This window comes from Lepisosteus platostomus, chromosome 19 (assembly GCF_059453375.1).
Source record: "Lepisosteus platostomus isolate fLepPlt1 chromosome 19, fLepPlt1.hap1, whole genome shotgun sequence".
NCBI classification, from domain to species: domain Eukaryota; kingdom Metazoa; phylum Chordata; class Actinopteri; order Semionotiformes; family Lepisosteidae; genus Lepisosteus; species Lepisosteus platostomus.
The window spans coordinates 14,568,826-14,595,828 of NC_142629.1; the positions used below are offsets into that span (position 1 = coordinate 14,568,826).

The 27,003-nt window shown below is 43.5% G+C and overlaps 1 protein-coding gene across 24 annotated transcripts in view; it reads right to left on the reverse strand.

Moving 5' to 3' along the window:
* The window catches only part of mapk8ip3 (mitogen-activated protein kinase 8 interacting protein 3), a 54,277-nt gene that overhangs the window by 18,611 nt on the left and 8,663 nt on the right, over positions 1-27,003 (reverse strand). For 6 of the 24 annotated variants that reach the window (XM_088613067.1, XM_088613062.1, XM_088613060.1 and 3 more), the window contains exons 2-14: positions 25,938-26,058; positions 25,256-25,326; positions 24,531-24,625; positions 22,105-22,128; positions 20,254-20,401; positions 15,765-16,002; positions 13,859-13,961; positions 13,135-13,253; positions 10,792-10,803; positions 9,844-9,861; positions 4,467-4,524; positions 3,468-3,620; positions 2,091-2,148 (exon numbers count right to left, since the gene is read on the reverse strand). In XM_088613067.1, the coding sequence (XP_088469193.1) occupies positions 2,091-2,148; positions 3,468-3,620; positions 4,467-4,524; positions 9,844-9,861; positions 10,792-10,803; positions 13,135-13,253; positions 13,859-13,961; positions 15,765-16,002; positions 20,254-20,401; positions 22,105-22,128; positions 24,531-24,625; positions 25,256-25,326; positions 25,938-26,058 (1,218 nt within the window). Of the gene's footprint in view, positions 1-2,090; positions 2,149-3,467; positions 3,621-4,466; positions 4,525-9,843; positions 9,862-10,791; positions 10,804-13,104; positions 13,254-13,858; positions 13,962-15,764; positions 16,003-20,253; positions 20,402-22,104; positions 22,129-24,530; positions 24,626-25,255; positions 25,327-25,937; positions 26,059-27,003 lie in introns of all 24 variants that reach the window. The other 18 variants (XM_088613077.1, XM_088613061.1, XM_088613059.1 and 15 more) reach the window with 9 other exon arrangements.

The following is a 27,003-nucleotide window of genomic DNA, read 5'->3' on the forward strand; positions in this document are numbered from 1 at the left end:
GCTTCGAGAGCGTCATCGTCTTGGGCGTGCTGCTCTGACGTAGCAGAGGGAACGCTCATCGAGCTCGCCGGGCAGTGTCTACCCCTGCCGAGGCACTGAAAACGCAACGGTCATCCTGAAGCGTCTACCGGACGTTCGTGAATTTCATTATGTCTCCAAACGCTGAATTAGCAGTCTAGCTCCTTTTTTAACCAACCTTTTCCACAAATGCAGAAATGACTAAATGAAACCATTCACTTTTTGAAGTTGGTTTCGTTTTCTCTGTGGGGGACTTTCATGAATCTTGATTGCTCCCTGAGCCAATCAGGGGACAGGAAGCTTATCGAAAACATGGACTATCAATTGACCAGCTATTTATTTCCAGATTGTAATATTTAAATCCCAACAGCGCCACAGCTATAAATCACTTCATCAGTGGCTTTGCAGTCTTTCTGATATGCTCTACAACATTAATGCAATAGGGAGGTGAGAACTCACATTTTCCACACATATTTAACCTGCTGAATCCTTATCCTTAATAGCTGTATTCTTAATTTTTGACCCTAACAATGAAAACCGTTGCAAATAGTAAAGATCCCATGGAAATATTAGTTAATTAGTTAACAGTTAACAGGTTAAAACAAGCAGTTTTATTGACAACACTATGGATTAAAAGGCTTGTACTGTATTTATGGTATTTAGTTGAGTAGATCTCAACTTCAAACTGAAAGACCAAAGGTAACTTTTCAAAACAAAACTGAAATAAATTAAGCTGCTGCACTGGTGGAGTTTTGTTTCCCTTAATTTGTACAAAGAGACAGAAACCAGACATGATCACTAATACCAAATTACTAGACAAACACAAATCATGTCCTGCCTTTGGCACAACTAAAAAGGAAAGCTTTTTCCAAATCAATCGTCATTAAAAACTGAAGTACAGAATGCAGTTAAATTCATTCATAATTTTAAAAAATGTACACACCAGAATTTTATATGTTCATCCGGTTAACCTGTATACACCCATCCCTCAATTTATGAACATAAATCACTCCTCAAAATCTGTGCATAAAGTGAAAATACATAAACCGCAAACAAAATTCCCTTACTTTACACGTAAAACCTTCTGATTTGTTCACAGGATCTAGAATATACAGTTACCAAATATTATGTACTTTTGCCCTAGCAGAGCACTGAATTGTCAAAGTAAAAACACTATCTCTTGTTAATGATCATTCAATTTCCTGTTTATCGTAGTACTGTAGTTAATAAAATGACAAAATGTTTAAAGCTTCTGGGAATGCAGACACACTGTAGACCCCTGTAGTGTGGGGTTATACTATGAGGAGGGAGTCTTTAATTTACTATTACTATTACTACTTACTATTTAGGACACACTTTGTTTGTAGCAAAAATTTTGGAACTGCAAAAAAACAGATAGCAAAATGCACGCTTTGTTCTAGTGAAATTTCGGGAACCAGGTGTTTGTAAATCAAGGGATGGGTGTCATTTTACAGGTTACTTAGAATTTTAGGTGTTATGAAGAAAGAAACAAATTATTAGATCACTTTAGAACCCAGACGTGATGAACTACTGAGAAAACTGAGAGTTAGAATTTGTGAGGCAGGGTCTGGGAAAGCAATGGGCAAAAATTACTTGATTTGCTCCAGCTCACTAAATAAATTAGCATTTGAGGTTAAAAAAGGGATAGTTAGGGGTTTTAAGTATTAATATTTACAAAAAGATGCAGCTGTGAGGCATGCAAAGCAACTAAAGAAAAGGTGAGAACACTTTTCCTTTAGTAGAATTTAGTTTTGTTAATAAGATTGCTGATGCCCCCAGACATTTCTTCATGTACATTATGCATTATGATCCATATTTACAACACAAATGATGAAGAAAACACGAATTTGTGGTATTTCCCATGTGTTTTGTAGATAATGTGTAATACTATTTACCGTGGTTGTACAGAGGGAAATACAGCACGCGTTCAACATACTGCAAGACAGAAGGTAACGTTGCAGGGAGACTAAGAAAGCACACCTCTGCTTCCATCCATAATACATAATAATTCATTATAAGGATTATAATAATACACTATTCACTATGCTTACATCGTCTGTTTCCTCCTCCTTGGACTCCTGTGTGGTTCCTATGGCCTCTGCTCTCAATCTGGAAGAGAAAAAACGCAGCAGAAAATGAGCACCAGGAGACCTGAAAGTCAGAAACCAATCCTCCCAACCAATAATAAACAATAAAGTAATTAGAAATAGAAATAAGTAGAAATAAGCAGTATCTGGGTCACCACTGCATGAGTCTATTTTAAAGCCACAGTAAAAGCAATTCAATGCAAGAAACCACTTAGCTTCTCAGACTAGAAGATACTTGGAAAAACACAGACAATTAGTTACCCAAATCAGTCATCATTCTACCAATATAATAATGATTACAGTACAGAAATAAATAAAGACACTTTTTTAATAAAGTGCCAAGTTTTTAAAGTGCCCTTCGAAATCAAAGCATGCAGAACATCCCGTGTTACGTCGATTGATTATTTTTCCTCTTTTCAGGGTTGTGACTTTTGAACTATCCCTACTGTATATTGGCATGTCTTCTCTAATGGAGCACTAAGACAACTCACCCAGTGTCAAAGCACATCCCGTTAAAGACTGGGTGGCAACTCAAAGAAAGGAATTTGCTGACACTCCGGCCTCCCCACTGAACTGTGCTAGAATGTGTTAGGCTGGAGCTGAAGTACAGCACTTTCAGCAAGACTTCCCAATGGTATCCTTGTTCCTTCTCGCCGGAACAGGAAACAGACAGGCAGGGACTTTCAGGAACATAGCTGGTCCCACCCACAGCACCCTTATTGAAACACTGCTTATTGAAACAACTAGATAGTGCATAAATGGAAGTTTGGGGACATATTGTTATGGACAAAGAAAAGAGACACATCCATCAACTTTGCTGATGTCCACAAGACAATATATCCAACCTCCATCAACTTCACTGATGTCCACCAGGAGATATATAGAACCTGCTTCAACCTCACTGATGTCCCCCAGGAGATATATCCAACCTCCATCCTCCAGATGTCCACCAGAGGATATAGACAAGTAATCATGGACATCAGCAATGAGCAATGAGAGGTCACAATGAGCTAGGCTACACTGCCCCTGGCAATTGAAACAGACTCTCTATTTGTATGTGAACCAAGTTTCATTATGCGGTGCTCTGATTTCACAATTCAGTTTTTTGATTTGACCACCTAATGTTTATAATTCACCCTGTACAGTAGAAATCTCCAACCTCCGGTCCTGGAGAGCGCTGGTCCAGCAGGTGTTATAGGCACCTTTTAAATGATCAATTTTTAAAGGCATATAACAATTTAAGGAGGACCAATTCAAGAGGTGATGTGTACAATTCAGTGATACAGAGATCATTTGGAACAAAACTCAGATAATAAAGTTAAGGTGGTTGATGTCCCTCACCGTTTCAGGTCTTCCTCCAGCTCTTTGACCCGGTTCTCCACCTTGATTTTGGACTGCCTCACTGCTTCCAACTCCTCCCTCAGCACCTCCTGCTCGCTGGACAGCTCGTCCACCTTGGCAATCAGGTCATTCTTCACAATGTTCAGGGCATTCCTGTGAGGGCACAGCCACGTCCAGTGACAGGAAACTGCATGGTGCACCACTGAGCCAGTCATGACTCCTTCCTTGAAAGGCCAAATATATCTAAGGCATGATTACCAATATACCCCAGATTCCACGTACTGCAAGAAACAAGCCAAGGCTTTTAGGAAAACAGCTAAGTCAAGCCAGTCTATGACGATCAAACCAGCAAATTCTCAGAAATTATCTTGATTTTAAAATTATCGCATGGCTGAAAACTCCGTAGTGTACTAATGTTTTGCTTCGTTGAATTTGTTAAGGCCCTGAGAAAGTTTTCAGGATCCATTGAGTGGTCTCTTTTGTAACCTTATTTTAGGGAACACAGTTGCTCTCAATAAACGTCCATTTTCAGGCAGAAATAGTAGAATGAACTCTCATAATATTGCATAACACTTATAATATTCCAGTTTGTCACTGGCAGTAACAAATTAAAATCTGATTAAGAGATGCCTTCATAGGGCCCTTGAGTAGCAAAAATAGTAAAGTTTCTCATCTTGGGCACACATTGAACCCTTCAAACTGAGATCAGGAGCCACATCTTTACACTGTCATCTCAGAGCTGCTGTAAGTGATCTCTGTTGGTGTGCAAACTGTCTGAAATTCTAGTACAATGAAATGAGTGAATCGGACTGCTAGTGCAGGGGTTCCCCTCCCTGGTCCTGGGGTCCAATAATTTTGCTAAGGTTCCAAACAAGCAACTTATTAGCTCCAACAGGCATCCAATTGAGAGCTCAGCTGGATTCAAAACCAGCAGTTCTGGTGGTCCGAAGGGCTGGGACTGGGAAGCCCTGTGCTAAATGCTCCGCTGTAGTCTCTTACTTGGTCTCAAGGAGTTGTTTGTTCTCCGTCAGCAGGTTTTCCACTTCCTTCCCCATTCCTGCAAGACAGCCCACATAGCGTTAGCACAGCTCGTTGTGTCCTCCTCGCGCGGCTCACTCAGCAGTAGTGTCCGGCTGAGTCTACGGGCTCAATCCTGTCCAGCTCCAGCTACATGCTTCTGGGTGTTCAGTTTCACCTGGGACAGCATTTGCATGGCTGGGACAAAGTGTTCTTGTCAGTGCTCCCTGTAGCTCTCGGCCTTTGTCTCCTGCTCAAGTAACAGATTTATTTTAGAATCTCAAACATTTCTTTAAAGTCCAGCAGGCTGGGCCCAAGAATCAGGGTATGAATTGCCAACCATATGAAAAAGATTGAACACAACTGGTCTAGTGCTCAGTGCGATGTAAATCAGAGTTCATTGTGAAGGCTTTTACTTGTTGCAGAAAAGGAAATAAAAAATATATATAATCAGGACGTTAATCATGTTAAATGTTAAATTGGTTAAAATAAGTTGGGTGGCAAACTTTGCTGACGTAAAATTTTAGCTTTTTCATTAGATTCTGTGTTATTAAAATTATACCTTCAAAATATGTTTTAATCCACATGAATAAGACAGAGGGCCATAATACAGATAACACAGACTATCTCTTAAAAACTAAAATGTAAGATTACTTTACTTGCTAGAGTTGTTAAGGTAACAATATATGCTGACTTCAAGAAATAAGAAAAATGGTTTGATTTGATAATATGTCCTAAATCTCTAAACTTGTATCATGCTCCCTATTACTAAAAAAAAAACCTCTTATATTTTTAGGTGTTTTTTGAAAGGTTAAAGGGCAGTACCCTCTCTCACACACACACACACCATAAAGAGAAAACAGTATGCGACACAGAACGAATGGACATTCTTAACTGGAGCTCAGCAGGGAGGATGACAACCTAGATACTTTTGTTTCAGCTTTTCTAAATCATAATCATTCCCAAACATCGTTTCTTGAAGCTATATATGATAACAAATCCCTCTCTTTTCACATTTCATTTCCTGCATCCCTCCTCCATCTCATCTCCACTTGGGCAGCTGCCCCTTGGTCGCTCCTCACTCTGCAGGGACCCCTGTCCCTGTCTTCCTCAGCCTAGGGGGTTAAACCACAATTCACTCGACCTACATACTCAATAAACATCCTCAAACACATCGAAGTCTTGAGTGTCTCTATTCCTTGTGACTGTGGAAACTCTTCAACTGTGTAAAAGTGAGAATGTTAAAAACATGTTTAAGCATGGGGTATGTACTGTACAATATGGGGAAGAATAATTGTATTCTAGCTGAACCCAGCTTCTTGTCACTTGAAAGGCCTGTAATCAGACTGCAATACCTGGTGTCTATGGAATGAATAATTAGACGTACCCACATTTACACACAGCACCAGAGCAATGGGAAAAGGAAATACAAATGGCGCTCTTGCAGTGATATAAAAGGCAAAAATCGAGAAATATGGATAAAATGATGGAACAGAAACAAAAGGGAAACAAGCATGATTTTAAGCTCACGAGTCCTTTCCAGACACCCCTGAACAGTGTCGTGGTGCTGCGGTCACTGGTCAAGGGAGTGAGCAAAGGCGAGGCAATGCACTAAGAGCAGAGGAGCCTGGCCACTGAAGCTGGAACAGAAGAGGGTAGAATGCACGGCGATGGTGCAAGATCAGCGTGGTGCACGGTCAGCCTGGTGCACGATCAACTGGTGTAAGATCAGTGTGGCACACGATCAGACTGGTGCACTATCATACTGGTGCGCGGTCTGCCTGGCGTGCGATCAGCCTGATGCATGATCTGCCTGGAGCATGATCAATGATTTAGTGTTATCCAGAGTGACAAGCTTAGCACGATAATATAAGGTTGGTAACTCAAGGAAAAATGTTCACTGCATGCTACTTAAAGCAATAGGTTCAAAACACACTTTAGGACAGTCCAGCTTCTATACAAATAACATATACGTAGAATAATTAGTCCACTTTCCTTGCGATTTATTTATTTTGTAATACTTTCGGTTTCATAGTGTCATAGAAAGCTTATATTAGAATAACGTTTGTGAATTCCAGTAATAAATGACTGTTTACAATCCAGGGAAATCATCCAGTCAATATATGGAAAGGATATCTGCTTTACCTCAAGCATGTGCTGGATTGTTCTCAAACATTTAAATTTGCGTATTTATTTTTATACACCTAATCTGGACTCTCCAATTGCTTTCTTATATTTCCCCTAAGGCTCCTGTATGGTGGAAGAGGATGAGGAAGGGGCAAACGTGCTGCTCCCACCCACGCACCCATCAAGCCACCCCCCCTTACATATTTTTAACACGCTGCAAGCTCTGCAGCTCCTAACAGGAAACTGGAGGAGGGAGTGCATCTCTTCATGACATCATGACCAGCCTGCTCGCTCCTGTGAAGGCCCAGGAGTTGCTGTTTCACCGGGAGCTGAATGAGCCCTCTTTGACCAACCTCAACACCACTTCCCAGGAACACTGACTTAGCCAGGTCTGCTCCCCTCCTTAGAGAATCCTTTGCACAGCCCGCTTGTGATTTGACCTGGGCTCGGGCCCCCAGCATCTGGGAGTTCGTGTTATGTCTGTCTCCACTGCTCGGCAGCAGGGCCCGCTAGCTTTATCACCATCAACCCGTCTCCCTACTCCGAGTTCCACGGAAACCAATTAGCTGACCGCTGAAAAACTGCTCCAGGAGTTTCACAGGATAAATACTGGGATCTAACAGACTCTGTCATGGAGTTCCAGTTCAGAGCCCCTTGAGTTTTTGCCACTGTTTCTGTAGCTTATTGCATCAGCTGTGCTTTGTTCAGAATGCTGACCTCTGCTGGCTTGGTACATCACCTCCCAGATCACCCCTCAGATTTATCTACACTGTGTATCTGGGTTCGGACCCTGGCTTGCTCCGACTTTGCCTCCTGGACTTCCTGTTGGTACTTTGGGCTCTTCTTAGCTGGCTCTCACCAGCTTTGAGCCCTGATTGCTTCATCACGACCCTGACTGTGTTCTCACCCTGGTTTCCTAACCTCCCACAGCTGCGCACACAGCAGCTCTTCCCTGTGTCCCGAGCCAGCTCCAGGCTGCCCGCTCAGCCCAGTCTCCGTGTGCCCACAGCTCTGTGCAGTTCCCTGCGTGCTGCCTGTGGGTCTCCCTGCCGCAGCACTTGGGTTCTGTCTGCGCCAGGAGAGATCGAGATCGGCTGCCGGTTCCATCTCAATAGGGTGACTTCACGCTAAAAGCTCAAACGGGTGTCCTAGGTTTTTAAATAAAGTGTTTTAGAGGCACAGTGAAGCAGTGATGATTACAAATATATCAGGCTGATTCAAATGCTTGGCTTGTCTGGGGTCTCATATGACAGGAGTTAGTCAAAGATCCCCATTGATCAACCACATCAAAAAGTGGAAAGTTTTTTTGGAAAGTTTCAGAATCTCTCTTTACTTTTTACTAAAACTAAAATGTACTTAAACAGATTCAACAGCTGTGTGTTATAATTAACTATAATATAAGCTCATATATTATATAAATATAGCTCATATATACAGTATATAATATATAAGCTCATGTTTGCTTATAGCTATATTTGGGTGCCAGCTGAAGCTCCACAGTGCTTCACCATCCACATTGTGCATATTTTAATGATGTGAAAGATTTTTTTTAATGTGACCAAATGTCTGACTAAAAGCTATCTTGAGAAAGGAACAGGTAGCATGAGAAAGTGTCTTCAGCACTTGAACCAAGGCTGAATAACTGAAGCCACTGGATGGAAAAGAGGAGGAAATCACACAACTGAAGAGATGCAGCTGGGAAACCCGAATCAATGAAAACAGAACTTGTGGAGCTTCTACTTTGACATTGACAGTAGTGAGTAACGCAAGTCATTTTATGTCAGAAACGTTTTTCAGGCTCTTCACTTGGGTCGTTTCCTTGTCTAAAAACACTGGTGCCCTTTTGCTGCTTTCTGCTCAATAAAACATGAAGTGCTCCTTGGAGATAATCCTGACATTTGTCAGAATAGGAAAGTACGAGTTTCTCAATCAAGCTAGGCAACCGTCTACACAGCCAACACAGGAAGGTTAGCAGAAGGTGGCCTGTGTCACACACAAGCACTGCCTTCCCCATCTGGAATGGAGCATTGCAAGAGGAATGGCCCATCGTACAAAAGGGAAAGCGACTGCTGCTGTTGTCTGTGGGATTACTACATGCTGACGGAGCAGACGGAGCGTGCTTCCGCACAACACCAGCTCTGTCAGCTACACTCGTCATGGTTCAGCACTTGCAGTACTGTCGGTCCCCATGTCTGTCTGCAGTAAAACAAGGCTGCAGGGCAACATTTCAATGCAGAAAATTGAAATGGGGCAGTTTTTTTAACATTCATTTGGGAAATGAGGAGCCTGTGTGCGCCTCTTAACTTTACGGGAAGTATTCCACTGTATCGGATGAGACAGAAATCCACTTTTAATCCTTACTGCTCGGTTGCTGCCTGTTGCCTTTCTCACTCGCAAAGCATCCTCTATCTATCTATGCTGTCTATATCACCCCTATTGTAAGAAAGCAGCCAACGACAAGAGGACAATGATTTAAAGCGTGAGAAAATCAAGCCTGCTGTAGATGGTTATACTGATGTTTCTGCAGAATAAATGTTTTCAAAAGGGCAAAATTTCCATTGGAAGCAAAAAAGCACACTGATGCCATGTTTAGGATACTCCACCAGGACATCTTTTTGGCTGCATTTGACTCTCTTCCTATAATATTTTATAATTAACCTATAATGTGAAGAGCATTTTGATTCTGGAGACCTGATTATGGGAAAGGAAGACTCTTCAGTACGACCACTGGTATGTGATCATTTAAAGAACACAGCTCTGCCAAACCTAGAACGTTCTGTCAGGGAGACCACCTGAGAAGCATGACTTGCACAATCCACAAAAAAATATTTTCATTGGAAAAGCTGCAGGTGGCAGTCAGGAATCGGCTGCCACCAGCTTTCACCACCACCTCAGCTTTCTATGGAAACTGCAAGGCCCTGAAATGTCAAAGCTGAAGGAACTCCAGTCAGGTTTTACATTTTATGGTGTGAGCTACCTGATCTGTTACAGCTTCAGCCACGTGGAGACAAAACAACAGAATACCAGACAACAAAAGGCCCAATGCACCATTCAGACGGAGGAAAGAGCACAATCCTCACTTCTAAGCCCAGAAAGGACACAGACAGTGGCTCACAAGCAAAGCTTGGGGGTGGTGGGGGGTGAGGGGGGTGACTGAACGCAGAAAAGGGGTTGGATGGATGGGTGCACAATTAACAATGAAGGACTACTAAGGCCCCTGCGTGCGTCTTACCGAAGAAATCGTCACGCACTGAACAGGCAGTCCAGCACGGGGGCAGAGTGTGTGGAGAGGGAGGCAGACGGGGGAGAGAAAGGAAGAGGGGTTGGGGGGAGGATAAGAAGAGAAGAAAAAGAAGCCGATAAGCAAATTTAGGTATTCAGGCTTAAAGAGAGACAGAGAAAGCCATGGTCTGTGCAGGGTAACTCCCTCAGGCAATAGAGCTCGATCTGCAGGAAGAGCACTGACAATTCAGCTCAGGGTGGGGTATATGGTATAAGACGCTAAGCCCGACGGCTATCAAAACGCACTCCTCTATTCTGCAGCGCTCAACTGTCTCGTTGCGACTCCTGATATTTTGTGAAAATTGAGAGCCCCTCATTTTTTCGTTCCATTTAAAATCGGTTTAAAAACAAGCACTTCTGTGTAATAAGGCACGTGACTTGCTCGGATTTTTTTTTCTTCTGCCTAATTTTCATCGGACACCCCATGGAATTCTAGGCTCCTGCAACCAACTGTCCCCGTACAGCCAACTGGGATCCGGAAATCCCCCTTCGACCCCGGACCCATTCCTCTGTATAAACCTCAAGTAATCAGGGATTCTGATGATTAAAGTATATCTTTGATCACTACAAGTTACAAAAGACAGATCTAGTCTATTTTCTTTTCTCTACTGTCCCTCTAGCAGGTTAAATTAAAAAGGCTCAGCTGCACTGAACCTCATATTGTAACCTGTCAGATTGTTCTAAGGATATTCATTTTGCACCAGCAAGGGTGTGCAGTTGTCCTATTTTCCTCCCTCCTGAGGAGCTTGCATTCTGAATAGGTGTCATCAAGGGAGGTCAGGGTGCAGCGGGGACAGAGGCTGGAAAGCTTGCAGTGATTGGACAGCAGCTGGGGAGTGTCACGTGTATACCAATAGGAGAAAAGAGATACCAACCAATCCCGAGGGCAGATACACACCTGAGAACTCCCCTATGGGCGTGTCCAGCAGAAGCACATACAGGGGAGAAAAGAAGGAAGCAAAAAAGGGTCAATCAGTGACTCAAAGGAAAAACAAAATCAGAATAATAAAAAAAGGAAACAAAATAAGCATACATCAATGAACAAGGCAAAAGCATGATTTCTCAGGAGTCTTGCCGGCAATGAATGAACAAGCCTGTATTTCACAATGTATATATATATAGTCTCTGCGAGATCTCAAGTTTAGGACGTGTCATTAGCCCACAACCACAATGTACATTGCCATAGAAAAGAACATAGTGTAAGGCTGAAATTGAAATGACTGGTGAGTTTAAGAGGATTGATCAAATCTGCAGAGTTCTCAGGAAACACTCAAATTAAATTCATATAGAACAAATCACGCACATCTTTATCATAGCTTGGCACGTTTGTCTTAATCAAACTGTCAAAATGATACATGGACAATTAAGTGGCTGGAACAGAACTAAAACTACGTTTGGTGGCAGATTTCGGAATGTTGTCACTGATGGAGCATTAGCTCGTTCAATTATTAAATATTCAATGTAATGATTCTTAAATCTGACTTTAAGCTGTGCTTTTGTATTTATAGTGTTCTATAAAATAGAACAAATGGGTGCACAACCTTACAGTGAAAAAGCGTCATAGAAGATTAAATGCTGAGACTGTATTGCTGTTATAAAGCATTAGCGATTAGGTCTTTAAATCCCATTAATTGAACAATCCTTAATGTGCACACCCTGGTACTCACCACTGCATTTCATGTGGCAGTTACAGGAGTCCATAAATCTTTCCACGATATTAATGTCAACATTAACGATTTTAAGTCTATAAGGGCTTATTGTTTGTGATATTTCCGGCACATTATCGGATCGAGTTGCAAAAGTTCTCTGCTGCAGGACAAAAAGGAGTTTTTGTTTTTCTGGTTGTTGCTTACCTCTCACAGAACAAAATGTTGTTCGTTTTTTTCTGGCTATGCACCACTGCAATTTATGTTTTGGCCATATTTTCAGACTGTGTCAGAAACAGTGAAAATGAGACAATCTTGCCTACTGCAATGTATGCTCTGCGTGTTTGTATTGTCAGGTATGTACTCAGACCGAGACATGCCCTGTCAAGGAACAAAAAGTCTTATTAAAATGAAAGAGGGTCACAGAATGTAAGGATTGACACTGCAGGTATGTATAAATGCTGTAAGTGTGCATTATTTCAGATTCCTAAAATCTGGACGATTATGGTGCCACCTTATAGCTGTTACAAAACTGCCACAAAACTTAACATAAAGTCTTAAAACCACCCCTGCAGTGGTCACTTTAGAGGTGCTACGTCAGGGTGGGTGGGTGGCTGTAAGTGATGTTACCATCATGGGCTACCTCTTCGAAGTTAATGGACTGGCCTGCTTCTCCAGTGTCTTCAACAGGAATGTCGAAGCGTTTCTTAAATTAGCCAAATATGACAGTATACCGGTCTTTGTGCTGCGTCTGGGAGCCTGGTGAGAGGTCATTGGTGAATGTGCTGAGTTTCTTTTCCAGAGTAGACTGGATTCAGCCAGAGAAATGAGAGGGCCCATCAACTAAGTTTCTACAGGGCACAGTTATTTTTTAATCTCCACCCCAAAACGTGCAAAGACTGTAGCACACATCCCATGAAAGTATTCAAAATATTCCAGCCTATCTGCACTAGAGAAGCTCCTGTGGCTCTGAAACAAACAAAAACACTGTCAGTGATTAATGTGTCTCATTAACATGACCCAACATTTTGCAGGTCTGTCATAGTAAAAAGCGATTTACAACTCATACATTTGGAAGGTCAAATATGTTTCTTTTTGATGACGTGATACAGCCAGTAGAGTAAATGGCAACTTGGAGACCCCAGATATTAGAGACGAGAACTCCTAACTTTCTGGAGAGGAACGCTTGAAGAAAGTAAATCCGAGAGCTGTGTGGCCCGTCTCTCTCCAGATGGCTTTGCATTTGCGCTGTCAGCCTTATCCTGGAATCAGATTTTCTATTTACCTTTACACAGCAGGTCTTCTATAACTCTGCTGGGTAAACACACGCGGTCCCCTTTAGTGAGATGGAGTGTCACACTCACAGAAAGGAGAAACCTCAGAGGGCACAAGGCAAACCCGACTTGGGGTTCTGGGTGCATTAAACACTATGTATTGTAGGCCTAGCGATGGTGTCATTGTCTGGCTGGGTACAGTCACTTTTTCAGTTGCCTTTTAGACTAATCAGTGAGCATACAGATAAGCTGCCTGATCATGAGACAACTTCCCAGCAACCACAGTCACACGGCCCCACCTCTGAGACCAGGTCCACATACCAAGCAGCTCAGCCCCAGCGTCCACGTCTCCAATGATGTCGGATTTTGTGTCCTTGATCTCGTGGTACAGCGAGTCTGTGTTGATGCCGAAGGCCTCGTTGACAATGCCTTGCGAAGGGCTGGATATGAGAGGAAACACTGGGGTTAATCCCAGACGGCAGCGCTAAAATGACTGTTTTGTACGTGCTAGTCCAGAGTTTCTTGTCTGCCGCATAACAGAAGGATGGAACAGAGTGCGATTTTCCTAGCCCATCGTCAGCAAATAGAACAACTCTTGATAACACAATATAGAGCTGATCAGAAATAACATCTTCTGAATATGTCTCATTGCATTTTTTTGTAAATGCACATTCGTAAGACCTTTAAAAAGGCAGCTTTGAAACATTACACTGGGAAAGTTTAATGAGATGTAGTTGAATTTATTTTTCATAATGTGGCCATTTGACCTTAAACAATTTAGATTCTAATGAAACATTAGTATAAGACATATATCCCATCGTTAAGCTACTCATTAGGCCTGAACAGCTAAACAGGTAAACCTGTATTTTTGTGAAAAAGTTTCATTTCCAGCCACAGTATTCCAGCTGTGGGTATTGTTGACGCTCAGTGTTAAAGGGAAGTCTTAGGGTGCTGCTCTTTTTGAGCTGTCAGTGTCAAAGGGAAATCTTGGGGTCCTGTGTCTGTAGAGCGGTCAGTGTTAAAGGGAAGTCTTGAGGTGCCGTACCTATTTCCACCACCGTAAATGCGGGGGTCCATACACATGTCTGGCTCCGGGGTGGAGTCAAAGATATCATGAAACTCCGACCACTCGTCACTGCTGCCCATCCCTGAAATAAACAGCAAGACTTGACACTTCCTGGCAGGACACACCACACCCTCTCCACAGAGTGCATATCCACACCACAGAGAGTTTATCCTCTCCACAGAGGGCATATCCACACCACAGAGAGTTTACCCTCTCCACAGAGTGCATATCCACACCACAGAGAGTTTACCCTCTCCACAGAGCGCATATCCACACCACAGAGAGTATACCCTCTCCACAGAGCGCATATCCACACCACAGAGAGTATACCCTCTCCACAGAGCACATATCCACACCACAGAGAGTTTACCCTCTCCACAGAGCGCATATCCACACCACAGAGAGTATACCCTCTCCACAGAGCGCATATCCACACCACAGAGCGCATATCCACACCAAAGAGAGTTTACCCTCTCCACAGAGTGCATATCCACACCACAGAGAGTTTACCCTCTCCACAGAGTGCATATCCACACCACAGAGAGTTTACCCTCTCCACAGAGTGCATATCCACACCACAGAGAGTTTACCCTCTCCACAGAGTGCATATCCACACCACAGAGAGTTTACCCTTTCCACAGAGCTTATATCCACACCACAGAGAGTATACCCTCTCCACAGAGTGCATATCCACACCACAGAGTATACCCTCTCCACAGAGTGCATATCCACACCACAGAGTGTATACCCTCTCCACAGAGTGCATATCCACACCACAGAGAGTATACCCTCTCCACAGAGTGCATATCCACACCACAGAGAGTATACCTTCTCCACAGAGCGCATATCCACACCACAGAGAGTTTAACCTCTCCACAGAGCGCATATCCACACCACAGAGAGTATACCTTCTCCACAGAGCACATATCCACACCAGAGTTTACCCTCTCCACAGAGCACATATCCACACCACAGAGAGTTTACCCTCTCCACAGAGCACATATCCACACCACAGAGAGTATACCCTCTCCACAGAGTGCATATCCACACCACAGAGAGTATACCTTCTCCACAGAGTGCATATCCACACCACAGAGAGTTTACCCTCTCCACAGAGCGCATATCCACACCACAGAGAGTTTACCCTCTCCACAGAGTGCATATCCACACCACAGAGAGTTTACCCTCTCCACAGAGTGCATATCCACACCACAGAGAGTATACCTTCTCCACAGAGCGCATATCCACACCACAGAGAGTACCCACCCACTTTCCCGCCAGTCGTCTTTTAACACACCCCAGGCTCCGCAGCCCCATACTGCAGGTTCAGTGCCCACTGGACAGGAGGAGTTTCACTTACTGACTGCACAGCGAGTCTGCAAGGACCAGGAAAGTCACAGGGGCCAGTGTCTCACAGGGACTGAGCAACTGGCCCCAGCCTTACTCCTGGGGTTCCATTGGGTGCCATCGCCGGAGGGGTCCTGCTCACAGTCAGCCAGTGACAGGGCTCGAGCTCGAACCCGCAACACTCGACTCAGAGAGCTCACCCTGTTGCTAGCTGACTTCTAAGCAACAAGAGTTCAAAATGGCAAATTTACACCTCCCCACCTACCCTTTTCCATTTTCCTATATGTCTTTTCACCTGTGGCCTTCAGATCGTTTTGCAACAGCGGCTAATTTCTCCTTCAGGCTCCCATACAAACAACCCAGTGGGATTTTTTTCAGAATATTCTCCGTTGACACATCGCAATCCAACAATCCAATCGAGAATCACACCACACATACAGAACCCCACTATATTAACAACCCTTGCCATTACAATGACGTGCGTCAGGCACAATACCAAGCACACAGGAGCTCAGCGCTTCTCTGCTGCAGGCCTCACCGATGCTGACGTTCCTGGTTTCCTGGGAGACCTGCACCTCCATGTTGCGGCTCAGCCGCTTGGCCCCCTTCCTCTTGTTGTTGGTGCAGGCCGCGTCGAAGCCTGTGGTGGGCTGGTAGGTCTCGTTGAGGGGCGTGACGGAGGCCGAGGGCACCGACGAGGTGGGCGTGTTCGACTTGGAGCCGTTGCTGCTGGGGGTGGCGGCCACGGAGGACTGGCCCGATTCCGACTCGTCGTCCTGTGGAGGGAAGAGCAGAGCCCCGTGCAGGGAGTTTGAGTCCAGGCCCTCGTCAGGCCTCCTACAGGAGCAGCACAGATGTCTTACACCCTGTGTTTCTACACTCTCACAGACCAAACACATCAGTATCACAGTGTGCTATCCACTAGACCAGGGGACACAGCTCCAGTCCAGGAGGGCCAGAGTGTTTCAGGTTTTCCTTCTGAGTTCTTAATTACCAAACTGAACTCATTATTTGCCCGATTGGACACATTAAAGCCTTTCCCTGCTCTTAAGAAGCTGGAGATTTAGAGGTAACAATAAAGCCTGCTGGACACTCTTGAGGACCAGTGTCCCCTGCACTAGATGGACAGCAGACAACAGCAAAGCAGCACCTCAGATATGCACTCATCCTAGATCTTCAACATCTATCAATCTGTCCATCCGATTTTTGTCCCGTTGTGCCTGACGTGTAACAAGATGTTTACTATTAACTGACACCAAGAGACTACAAGGAGTTTGATTATATGTTCTTATCAAAGCACAACAGAAAGGGATACTTTTAGTACTGCTGGTATGTAATTAGCCCTGTTTCACCCTCACTGTCTGGGATTTGGATCATTAAGAAATTCATAGCAACTCTAAAAAAATAGTGCACTTCAATCAAAATAAAGTAATCACCCATCTGAACAGTCTTTTTTTCATTTCCTGATTTTGTCGATAAAGGAAACAATGAAACTTCTATCCTCTAAAACAATCATTACGAAACTATTCTGTTTAACACAAAGAGCTTCTCATTGACCTAATGCATGTATAAAACTGATCAATTTATAGAAAGAAGTGATTTTGCCTGCTGTGTGCCTCACTGATAATCCCTGCAGTAGCTGGTAACTTTGCTCTAGGTCTACTGTATAGAGAATAGGTTCCCTAAATCAAAACTACCCAGCTAAGTTAAGATCATAACTGGATAGGTCTGCTATATATAACAATATACTGTATATATCCCTTTAACCAGACTGTTTATCAGATTGTTATTCTGTTCCATCTCTGTTTCTCACCTTCTTCTGACCTTTAACACCAGCACAAAAATCATAAGCACACCTGATGTACTCTGGAGCCATTAAAACAAGATTGGATTTATTTGTACCCAAAACCAACAGTTGCCTTAGAAAACCAATTAAAGGAAGTAACTCCTAGGAAACAGGGTAAATGTTCAAACTGCTAAAAAATCAAGGAATTACAAAAGCGATTGAGATAAAAAGAGGGAAAATTACAGTCAGGAAGAACTGCATGTAAATACAGTGTACAGCTTATGTCTCAGAATAAACTGGATCTGTTGCAATGCTGGGGTGATCCGTCACAGAAATATGGCTTAAGAAAGGATACTGTATATTCAAACCTGTGGCCCATTCTCACTACACAAGATCAACTCAGGGACAGACACGTCTTCTCTCACTTCTTAATAAGGCTAAATCTATCAACACAGCACATGTTCTTGTATGAAGATGAAAACATCAGGCATTAGCTCTGCTGAAAAGGACGTGTCGGTTTCACTAACATGTTCCTGTTATTTCACAGCATTTTATTTAACCCACTCATTTCCTGTTCTGTTCAGGAGTCCTGTTGTTCCTTAACTGCATTTGTATGGAGAACAGCAATCTTCCAAGTAGGTCTTTGCAAGCCTGAATAAAAGTCAACTATAGTTTTAATTCATGGTCTACTGAGCATTGTGCATCAGCAATTACCTTCCCCTTGCAGATCTTCTATCCATCCATCCAACAATGATTTTTTACAGAACCATAATAACCCAAATAGCAAGAGAATCACAAAGCACATTCAGGATGCGTAACTTGGGAGGAATGAAATAATGGTTAACACAAAAGACTATAAGCTACTGCTTTGAAAGCAAGACAAACAGTGAGGAAGCATTTCATTTTCAAAAAGATCAGCAAGGACACTTAATCTTACCGCAAACTAATCTTCTGCTCCAACACAATCACTCAGGCTGCTTCCTTAAAACTACACTTGCCCCCTTTTCAATGTTAATAATGTAGAGGAACACAAAATCTATAAGGGCTAAAAAAAAAAAGACTTTTAAGGATGTGTGATAAATTGCTTGTTTAATCCTCTTAGCCATCCAATATACTTGTGTGCTTAACAACTGCTAGTTACTGTAATACCAGCTTGGAACCAATAATACACACACAATATAGAAGGACTGCTGCTTATGAAACACATTCAGAAAACTCATTTTCAATCTAACGGGTAAAGTTTTATTCCATGATGAAAAAAGGACACGTCTATCACACACATTCAAACCAGGGCCAGGTTTCCCCAAAGCTAATTAACCAGCATATCAGCATGACTGTGGGAGAAATCACATGGACATGAGGAGAACATGCAAACTCCACACAGATAGAACTCCAGGTCCAGAATTGAACCCAGGGCAACAATGCTAACCACCGCACCACCATGCTACCCTTAAAGCCCTTTCATACAGGGCAAGAAAAGCTGTTTAGCCAAAATTTATCACTGTTTTTTTAAGAAAGAAAAAGAATGAACATCAAATAAATTATGCTAAATTGAGTGTAAAAAGAAAACTTGATCAAGCCTGCTTTAACTAGGCAATGTCATTAGGGATGAAAGGCTAAGGAAAGCAGGTCACTCTTTTATTTTCTTCCAAAATACACAGTCTAGCCTCTGAAATATCCCCCCACTGTGAAACACTGAACCTTATTGCTGACTGAAGAGAATCTGACCCAGCAATCACACACCTACCTTACCTATTAATCAGCAGCCTATGAATGAAGAAAAGAGCAGTCATTCCTGTTGCCTTTTCTTAAAAATGTGGAAATTTACAATAGTAAACTCTGGGCATCAAATCAAGTCTGTCATTCAGCATGGCATTCCTGCACAAAATGAGATGCTTCCTTCCGAGAGCGATGCACGGCTGTTTTCCGAAGTGCCAGCAGGATGGAGAGTGAGATGGAGGAAATGGATGATACTGAGGGGTTTTACACTCCCTGGAATATTCTCCTCAGGGCTGACCATGCTTGCTTTGAAATTCACCAAGCTTGTTCACTCCCAGGATAGCTGCAGGACTATTTCCCACTTTTTATCTTCTGAGATATATTATGTGTCAGATTGCAGCAGTCCTAATATCTGAGCTACTTTGTTTTAGGCCTTTTTAGATTACCCTGACTCTCTCAAAAATTGCATACCATCAGTCTAGATGGTCCTACAGCTATTTGATCTTACCTCTTTCTTCAGCAAAACCTCTGTTCAGAATCTTTTGGTGGCTAACCTGCTTAGGGGTCACCTCTCCTGTTCTCTAATGGATCTCCAAAACGAGCAAAGGAACAATATGGAGGTCCCTACTTTCCATAAACACTATCAACAAAGACAGTTTAGCAAACCAATACAACTGCGTTGCTGATAGAACAGGTTGTAGCTAGTGCTACCAAACCATGCCACCTCTTACATGCTGGAGCACACAAGTCACAAGTCATTTCACACTTTTCCCAAAGGGACAAGTACCGTCATCTATCAATTATCAGAAAGCTGACAAGAGTTACATCCACAGACATAAACAGAAACTTCAGAGACACCACCTAACCTTGCCGGCACATCTTTGGAAGGTAACCAGAGTACCAGGAGACACACCCATGCAAACATGAGCGACAATATGCAAACTCTGCACAGATGGCACCCAGCCTGTATACAAACCCAGGAAGCTGTGAGGCAGCAGCAACAAGCCCCATGCCCCAGCGCTATCTACTACTCCTTACGTCAGAGACTGAATTGGTCTTATCACGGCTTTAAAACTAGCAAAAGAGGACGCAATATTACAAACGACAAATCTGCAAGAAAAACGTGAGATTCCATGCTTTTCGTCTGCCTCTGTCCTTGAGTGTCCACTTTAAACCAGCTAACAGCAAAGAGGACATGCAGCGCTGTTCTTTTGTTAACATATAGGCTTCCCCTATAAAAAAAACCCTATATGAAACGAATGAACCCTCATCCTCATGCTGGGTGATTTGCTAATAACTTGGAATGCCTGATCGCATGCTTAGAGGTGATCAGCCCTAACAAGAGCCTGATCTCTAAGGGGCGTGCATGACCGTAACACCCCCTGTGAAAGCGAGGTCCCAGCGGTGTGTTCCAGTGGCACAGGCAGGTGGAGCTGGGTGTGTCGGACAGGACACGGATGAGAGACATGGGCGGTGCCCGGAGGCAGATGGGGTGGGGGGGTGAGGGGAGATTCAGCCAAACCTTGTAGCTGGAGATGGAGTGGGGCTGGCTGAGCTCGCTGACCTGCCAGAGGTCAGAACCCGGCGTCATCCTAACCCCCCCCTGACACCCACGTACCATCCCCTCCGTGCTGGCGAACAGACTGAGGGAGGGCGGCCGCTCCGTCCGACTGGAGAAAGAGAGGGAGACAGACGACACAGTCAGTACCAGCCAGAACCACACCGAGCTGGGGGGAGCGAGGGAGCTGGAGGAGAGGATGCTGGAGAACCTCAGAGGAAGGATGAAGCCTGACGTCACCAAATGGGGCTTCTCTACAGCGAAGGAGCGCTGGAAGGGACTGTGGGCCCTGTACAAGGACTAGGGAGGCAAACCCTGTTCCTTTGAGCTCCTGCGGAGGACTGGACGACCGCAGTTTCAGGACAGGGACAGGGAGGAAGGCTTGGACATCAGCAAGAGGTAGGGCTTGGAGGGGCTCTTTCATTGCACAAATCCAGCCCCAACATGCACTTGCACGGACTGAGAAAGGACAGTCGCCCCTTTTAAGAACTTTTCAATAAGTAGTGGAGATTGCATGGTTTGTTAGAGCCTGCGCTCACTGTGAGATGTATATTGTGAAATAAAGTTTATTTTGGTTTTAAAAAAATCAGCCAGACCGCCAACGACTGCAGTAGAACTGCCCAAGGGTTTGGCACTGGTGATGACACACAGGGAAGATGGCACAGGGCATGCTCACTTGTTCCTTTCATCAGTCTCCCCCAACTGCACTGGAATCTATCATGGGGGCAATAGATCCTACTGTATCTCTGCAAACTTTGAGGAGCCTGACACCCCTGAACCCCTGATCCCTGAAAACAGATCAGGCAGACAAAGGAGAAACTACGTGACATTTAAAAGTAGAAGAGACACTTTCAGTGGCATTTTTTGTGTAATGTCAATCCGCAAAATCTGACATTGACATCATGTGTCAGGAATGTATCGTCTCGTATTTGGGAAAGACCTGCTTCATCACCATCATCCATTTCTGGAGTATGTTATTGTGCCCAAGTATTTCAGATTCTCTCTAGCATTAAGTTACAGTCACATTGCACAGTTTCTTTTAGCTTCTGTCCTATTATAATAGAGTAACAACAGAATCTGACAATTAGGAAGATAAATACAGCAGTCAAAAAATATAGGCCATGGAAAGAAGTGGACAGTAGCTCTGTAATGAAGGTTTTACTTTAAAAAAACGGATTCTAGCCAATTCAGCTATTTTCAGTTTAATCATTCAAAAGGCTGACGTCATCATTCTGTGCTTGTTTGTTCACTCAAGAAGATACAAAATAACTTTGGCACAGGTGCCTGTGAGACATTTTGTGTGACTTTCATAAAATAACTTACTCCAGAGTAACAAAACATCCAGAGGTTCAGGTACTTACAGAATGTGGCCTGATGGTGTGACACAGTTTTCACACTTACTTACTGACTCGGGGAATACTTTTCTGTACCATTTAAGGGTTGTTATATTCAGGGGAAGTATTACAGTAAAAGGAGGGTAACAAGGGTATGCAATACACAGAGGGGACCAAGTTTATAGAACAAAACAAATAGTGGCACAGTCAGAAAACAAGTGTGGATGCCCGAAAAAAATAAGAGAAAAAACATAAGAAGATACAGTATGATAGCGCCACAGGAGGCAGAAGCTGACATTTCCTGACAGTACTGTATAATAGTAAACACTTGGCTGCAGGGTATACCACCAAGAGAAGTGAAGAGGGTGGAACCAGGGGTGGATCAAGTGGTCAGGCTGGACTGTACCACTGTAGCTTGAGTCCAGGGTGGGGAAAGGGGGGATCAATATCACAAGGCAGAGAATGTTTTCCTTGGATTTACCTTCTCCTCCACGTGTGGCGTTGACTGCAGTGACAAACAACACAGCAGAAACAGCACAGAGAGCAAGACAAGAGAGACACGGTTAGAGATTGCACGAGACCAAAACCACCACCACAGAGAGCATACAGCAGGATGTGCACGGGCTGAGGCACACTGGAGCTCAGCAGAGCTTTAAGCTGGCGACACGAGCCATCCTCCTGATGTGAACCATCTCACGATACCGCTGAGCGTTACTATCATGTCAGGACTGTTCCTACACTTCCTGGGTCTTTTCCAATTTAATTATCTGACTTTCCAATAATAAACCATCCAAAAGAAATTTCAGCTTTAAAAACAAACCCAGTTTGGTTAAATATGCAGGGAAGTACAAAAGACTATCCGGTCTATAAGCTTTGCAATGACGACATGACCTCTCTTAATCATTTAACAAGCCATTTAAGTATCTCACGGGAGGACTGGTATTTTATCTTGATGAAAATAAATTAATATAAATCTTTTTTTTTTAAGTGGAATCGCCAAGGGCGCGTTGTTGCTGTAAAGAGAGGGCACCCTGGGTTCAATTCCCGGGGTGCTGTCTGTGTGGAGTTTGTATGTTCTCCTCATGTTCATGTGAGTCTTGGCCAGATTCTGTGGTTTCATCCTACAGTCCAAAGACATGCTGTTGGCTCACTGGCTTCTGGGAAAATTGTCCCTGGTGTGAGTGCAAGTGGGAGTGTGTTTGTGTCAGTCTCTCTTTTATACTCACTTAATTTGGAATCGTCACTTGTTTAAAAAAGCAGATTATAGCTTAAACCTGTGTACTGCAGGAGGAAAAAGAGAACGTGCCGTCATGCTCCTCTGGAAAGGCCTGAACTATTCATCGTTTAACGTGCTTAACGAGCACTGCAGTGAGGGCGTGTCTCTCACGTGTCACTCGCAAGACCTCAGACCCATGAGGTTATCCTATCAGATGCACGACAGGAGTATAGCTTTTAACCCCACAGTTACGCTTTTTGTTAGACTTCTTGTTAGACTGTAAAATTTTCTTCTGCTTGAAATGTGACATACAACACTGTGATCAAGATTCAATATAATTAGTACCAGGATCAATCTTCCTTTAAGTTGAAGGTTACTTCATTTGGGAGTCCAAAACACTCCACTGCAGAACCTGCTCAAAAAGTGCATATTCCCTGTGGGTCGTGAGGAACTGCAGCACAGTAACCCTCTGTGCTTAATCCATAATTTCCTTGTTATCCATTGTTCCCTTGTTTCAGATCTCCCTTATGAAATCTGAAAAATGTCCCTATCCACCACTGTCCAGACTCTGTCACCTTAGTGGAAAAGCCCACAGAAAATGAGGAAGAAGGGAACTGCTCACTCCCCCTCTCTGACAGACACATCGTCGTGAATCAATGTCCATTCAGTCAGGAAGTGGCTTAAAAACCATCTCAAGGCTTATCATTAATGACTGCCAAAGGCTGTCTATAATCCCTGGCTCCATGGTTCTCTTGTTCTTGGTATTATATCTGATCTAAATGACATACATATTGGCAATCAGAAGGGCTACATGTCTCTGGGGATCCCTGGGAGGTCTAATAGCCTAGCTCAGGTGCTATCATACTATATGAAATGAGGTACAAAGAGTAACAGCCTTAAAATGAGAGTTCGCATAACTGTTTTCCACGTGGGCTGGTCAATGAAATGGTTTAAATTTAACTTAAGAGATTTGTGCACACAGTGCAGTCTTTGGAACAGTTTTTAAGAAACAAAAGTAGCACATTGAATCAGAATTCATGTAATACAGCTGCTTCGAAAAGGCACCCTTTTCTTTTTTCCAAGGAAACAGGCATCTACAAATGTTAGTCAAAGCTCTATGGGGTTTTTATAGCAGTGTCTATTGTGCAGTGTTTCTTCTTTTCCACTAAAATGTGCCAACAAAGGGCTTTTCAGTTCTTCTGCTAGCTTCCTTTGCATGCTGTGTTTTTCAGAGGACTGACACACACCATCCCATACTGGAGGAATTCTTAAGACTGACAATAAGTCAATACTTCTCCTAAAAGCCGGTAGAATCTGAGTGTTTGAGCCTTATGACTTTTTAGACTAGGATGAGGTGTGATTACAGGTTTTATAAGTGAAAATGGTCAAAATAATCAATACTTTTGGTGCTAAACGGAGGAGAAAGAAACTACAGATGCTGTGACTAGACTAATGACTTGGGTTAATTAAAGCTTGACTGTAACATGGCTCATTCCATAATCCACCAGTGCTTCTCAGACCTCCAGTGCACCCACAGCCCCACACACTGGCCATGCAGCTGACTGGTTGGCTAATGCACTTTCCACAGGGAACTGTTGCATCGCTCAGCTCAATGAAATGCGGCCAACAGCAAGCAGAATGATGAGTTTCACACATTGCCAAACCGGTTAGCCCGGCGGTGGGTTTCTTACGTTCTCCCACTGCCCGATCCTTCCGTCTGGCTGGCGTTAGTCCCAGCCTGCTGCATCTTGGACCTCTCGATGTGCTCCACATAGGTCTGGATCATCTGGGGACAAAAGCGCTTTTCAGTCCTAAAACCGCAGCAGTGGCACGATCCAAAGATGGTATCCGAGACTAAGAGACTAAGAGATGGAGGTTTAAAATATCTCCGCAGTGCACTTGTCTGCCTCACTCTAGGGCACAGCTTTGATAAAACCAGACCTTCTTTGAGGTAATTCTTAAACATGCACTACTTAAATTTGTATGACTTTCTATATTGATTATATTTAAAAAAAACACCACTTAAAAAGTTATATTTCAATGTATGAAGTTCACATGTATTCATACCCTGGCACTGAAAAACCATCTGTATTTCATCCAACCAGATCATGCAGTCCCCACTGACTTGATTTAATTAGTTGCTGTTTGGAACGTTTGAAAATAAAACTGTTTGTGCTTGGTACTTCCATCTAGTTTAGGTCCTATTAACTGCGGCCATTTGTATAAACTGTATTATTAATGAAACAAAAATGAAAAACAAGTTACTACAGGACTTGAGCCAGACTCTGTGATGATCTACAACATCTAGTGTGTGGTGTCGGGGTTTTTTAACAGCAGAAGCTGCCTCACAAAACCAGCCATAGCTCTTAACGTTACAGCGCATGACCCCTGCCCTCGCAGAAATGAGCTGCCATACCTCAGTGTGTCTCTGGTGCAGAGCGTTGTACTCCTTCTTCATGTCGGACTCGCGCTCCTCCAGTCGGGATACTGAAAGACAGCAGGTTACTGCAGTTACGGCCTGTTTTTTGCCGTGATCTGGACATCTGGCACCTCAACTACACTAAATCTCTGCTCTTCAACAGGGCAGTGAATTGTAGGTTGAATAGTTCGGCCCCGAAGGAATCCATATCATTAAATTTGTCCGGCCTGGGACAGCCCTCTTGCCCAGGCGGAACACTTGCCATATAAAATTCGGGGATTAAACACGGACTTTGAGAGCTATGTCTCTAAAACAGTTCAGTGTTCATGGCTGCAATCAGTCTAACCTGATATCCTAACTTTCCTAGCCTTGGGAGCAGCCTGTGATTTAGGATAGATTGTGTCTCACTGAAAAACGGTCTTCTCCTAATGGGAAAACAGACAGATCCGACTGCAAGTCTTAATACTTTCTAAATGCTCTAGGCAAATTCTTAATTATAAGACTTGATCAATATTAGCTCAGGGATCTGCTCATACAGCCTTTACTTCTACTAATCCCATTGCCTCAACACAAATCTCGGCAGTGTTCATCCCTTGAAAGCAGGATCTACAATCCTGAATTACAGGACCATGAAGAAGGCAGTTTCACAATGGCTGCCATGTGGATCCCAGGAACTCACTCTGATCGGAGTAGTTCTTGGTCTTGAGCTCCATCTGTTTTCCCTGCAGCTCCAGCATCTCCACCTGCGCCTGGAGCTCCTTCTTCTCCGCCTCCAGCGCATCTTCAAACTCGATGAATTTCTGCAGGGAGACATTCCGGTCAGGGGTGAGAGAGAGACAGCGCTGGACAGGACCATGAAGGATTAGGAGGAGGTCAGACCTGACAGGGTGGGCACCACTTTACTAACACTGACAGGCAGCTGAATGCTGAGGACCTGCCCTTCCTGACATAAACAACTCAGTTAGTTACTGATGAAATGAAATAGGAACCTTAAAGTCACAACAGAATAAGACAACCTGTGGAAGCTGATTAAATCTTGGGTTTGAAATGCTTTGTGCAATCAATATTGAGGGAGACCTTTGAAATGAAAAGCACACAGGTCTAGAATACTTCTTTCTTTTCAGAACTCAATACAATAAATACATTGATTTTCCAGGATGAGCACACATTAAGTTTCTCCTAGGTAACATATTCTATAAAGTCCTCAGCACGCTTTGTACCAGCATGGTGCTGTGAGTCACATTCCCAAAACCTAGGTATGCTAAGAGCTTTCCCGTGGTGTGAGTGAAAATATAACATTCAGGACTCTGGAAGAGTCACAGGTGTCTGGCTTAAACCTCTCAGGCATTATTGCAGCCGATTCCCTGGGATTTTCCAATTAATGGCTAGATTCTCGAATTATTAGGCTCGGGAAAGCCAAGCAATCAAGATGGCTTCCTTCGCACTTCCTGTTGTCCTCATAGGTTGGACAAAGATTTGGGGAGCCCAGAATGGCTTCCAATCAGAAGCAGAAGTTGAACCACAGGGCACAAGTGGAAACTTTGTGGAAGTGCATTTAAAACCAAGACCCAGAAGCACGTCTTTAAACAAAGGGCAGTGGGGGTCTAGAACAAGCTACTCAGTCATGTTGTTGAAAGCAATATCCTGTTGTTTTTTGAAAGATGGCTGGAAGAGATCCTTGGATCAATTCGTTTCTAACTATCAAACAGGCTAGATGGACTGAAAACACTTTTTTCATTTGAAAC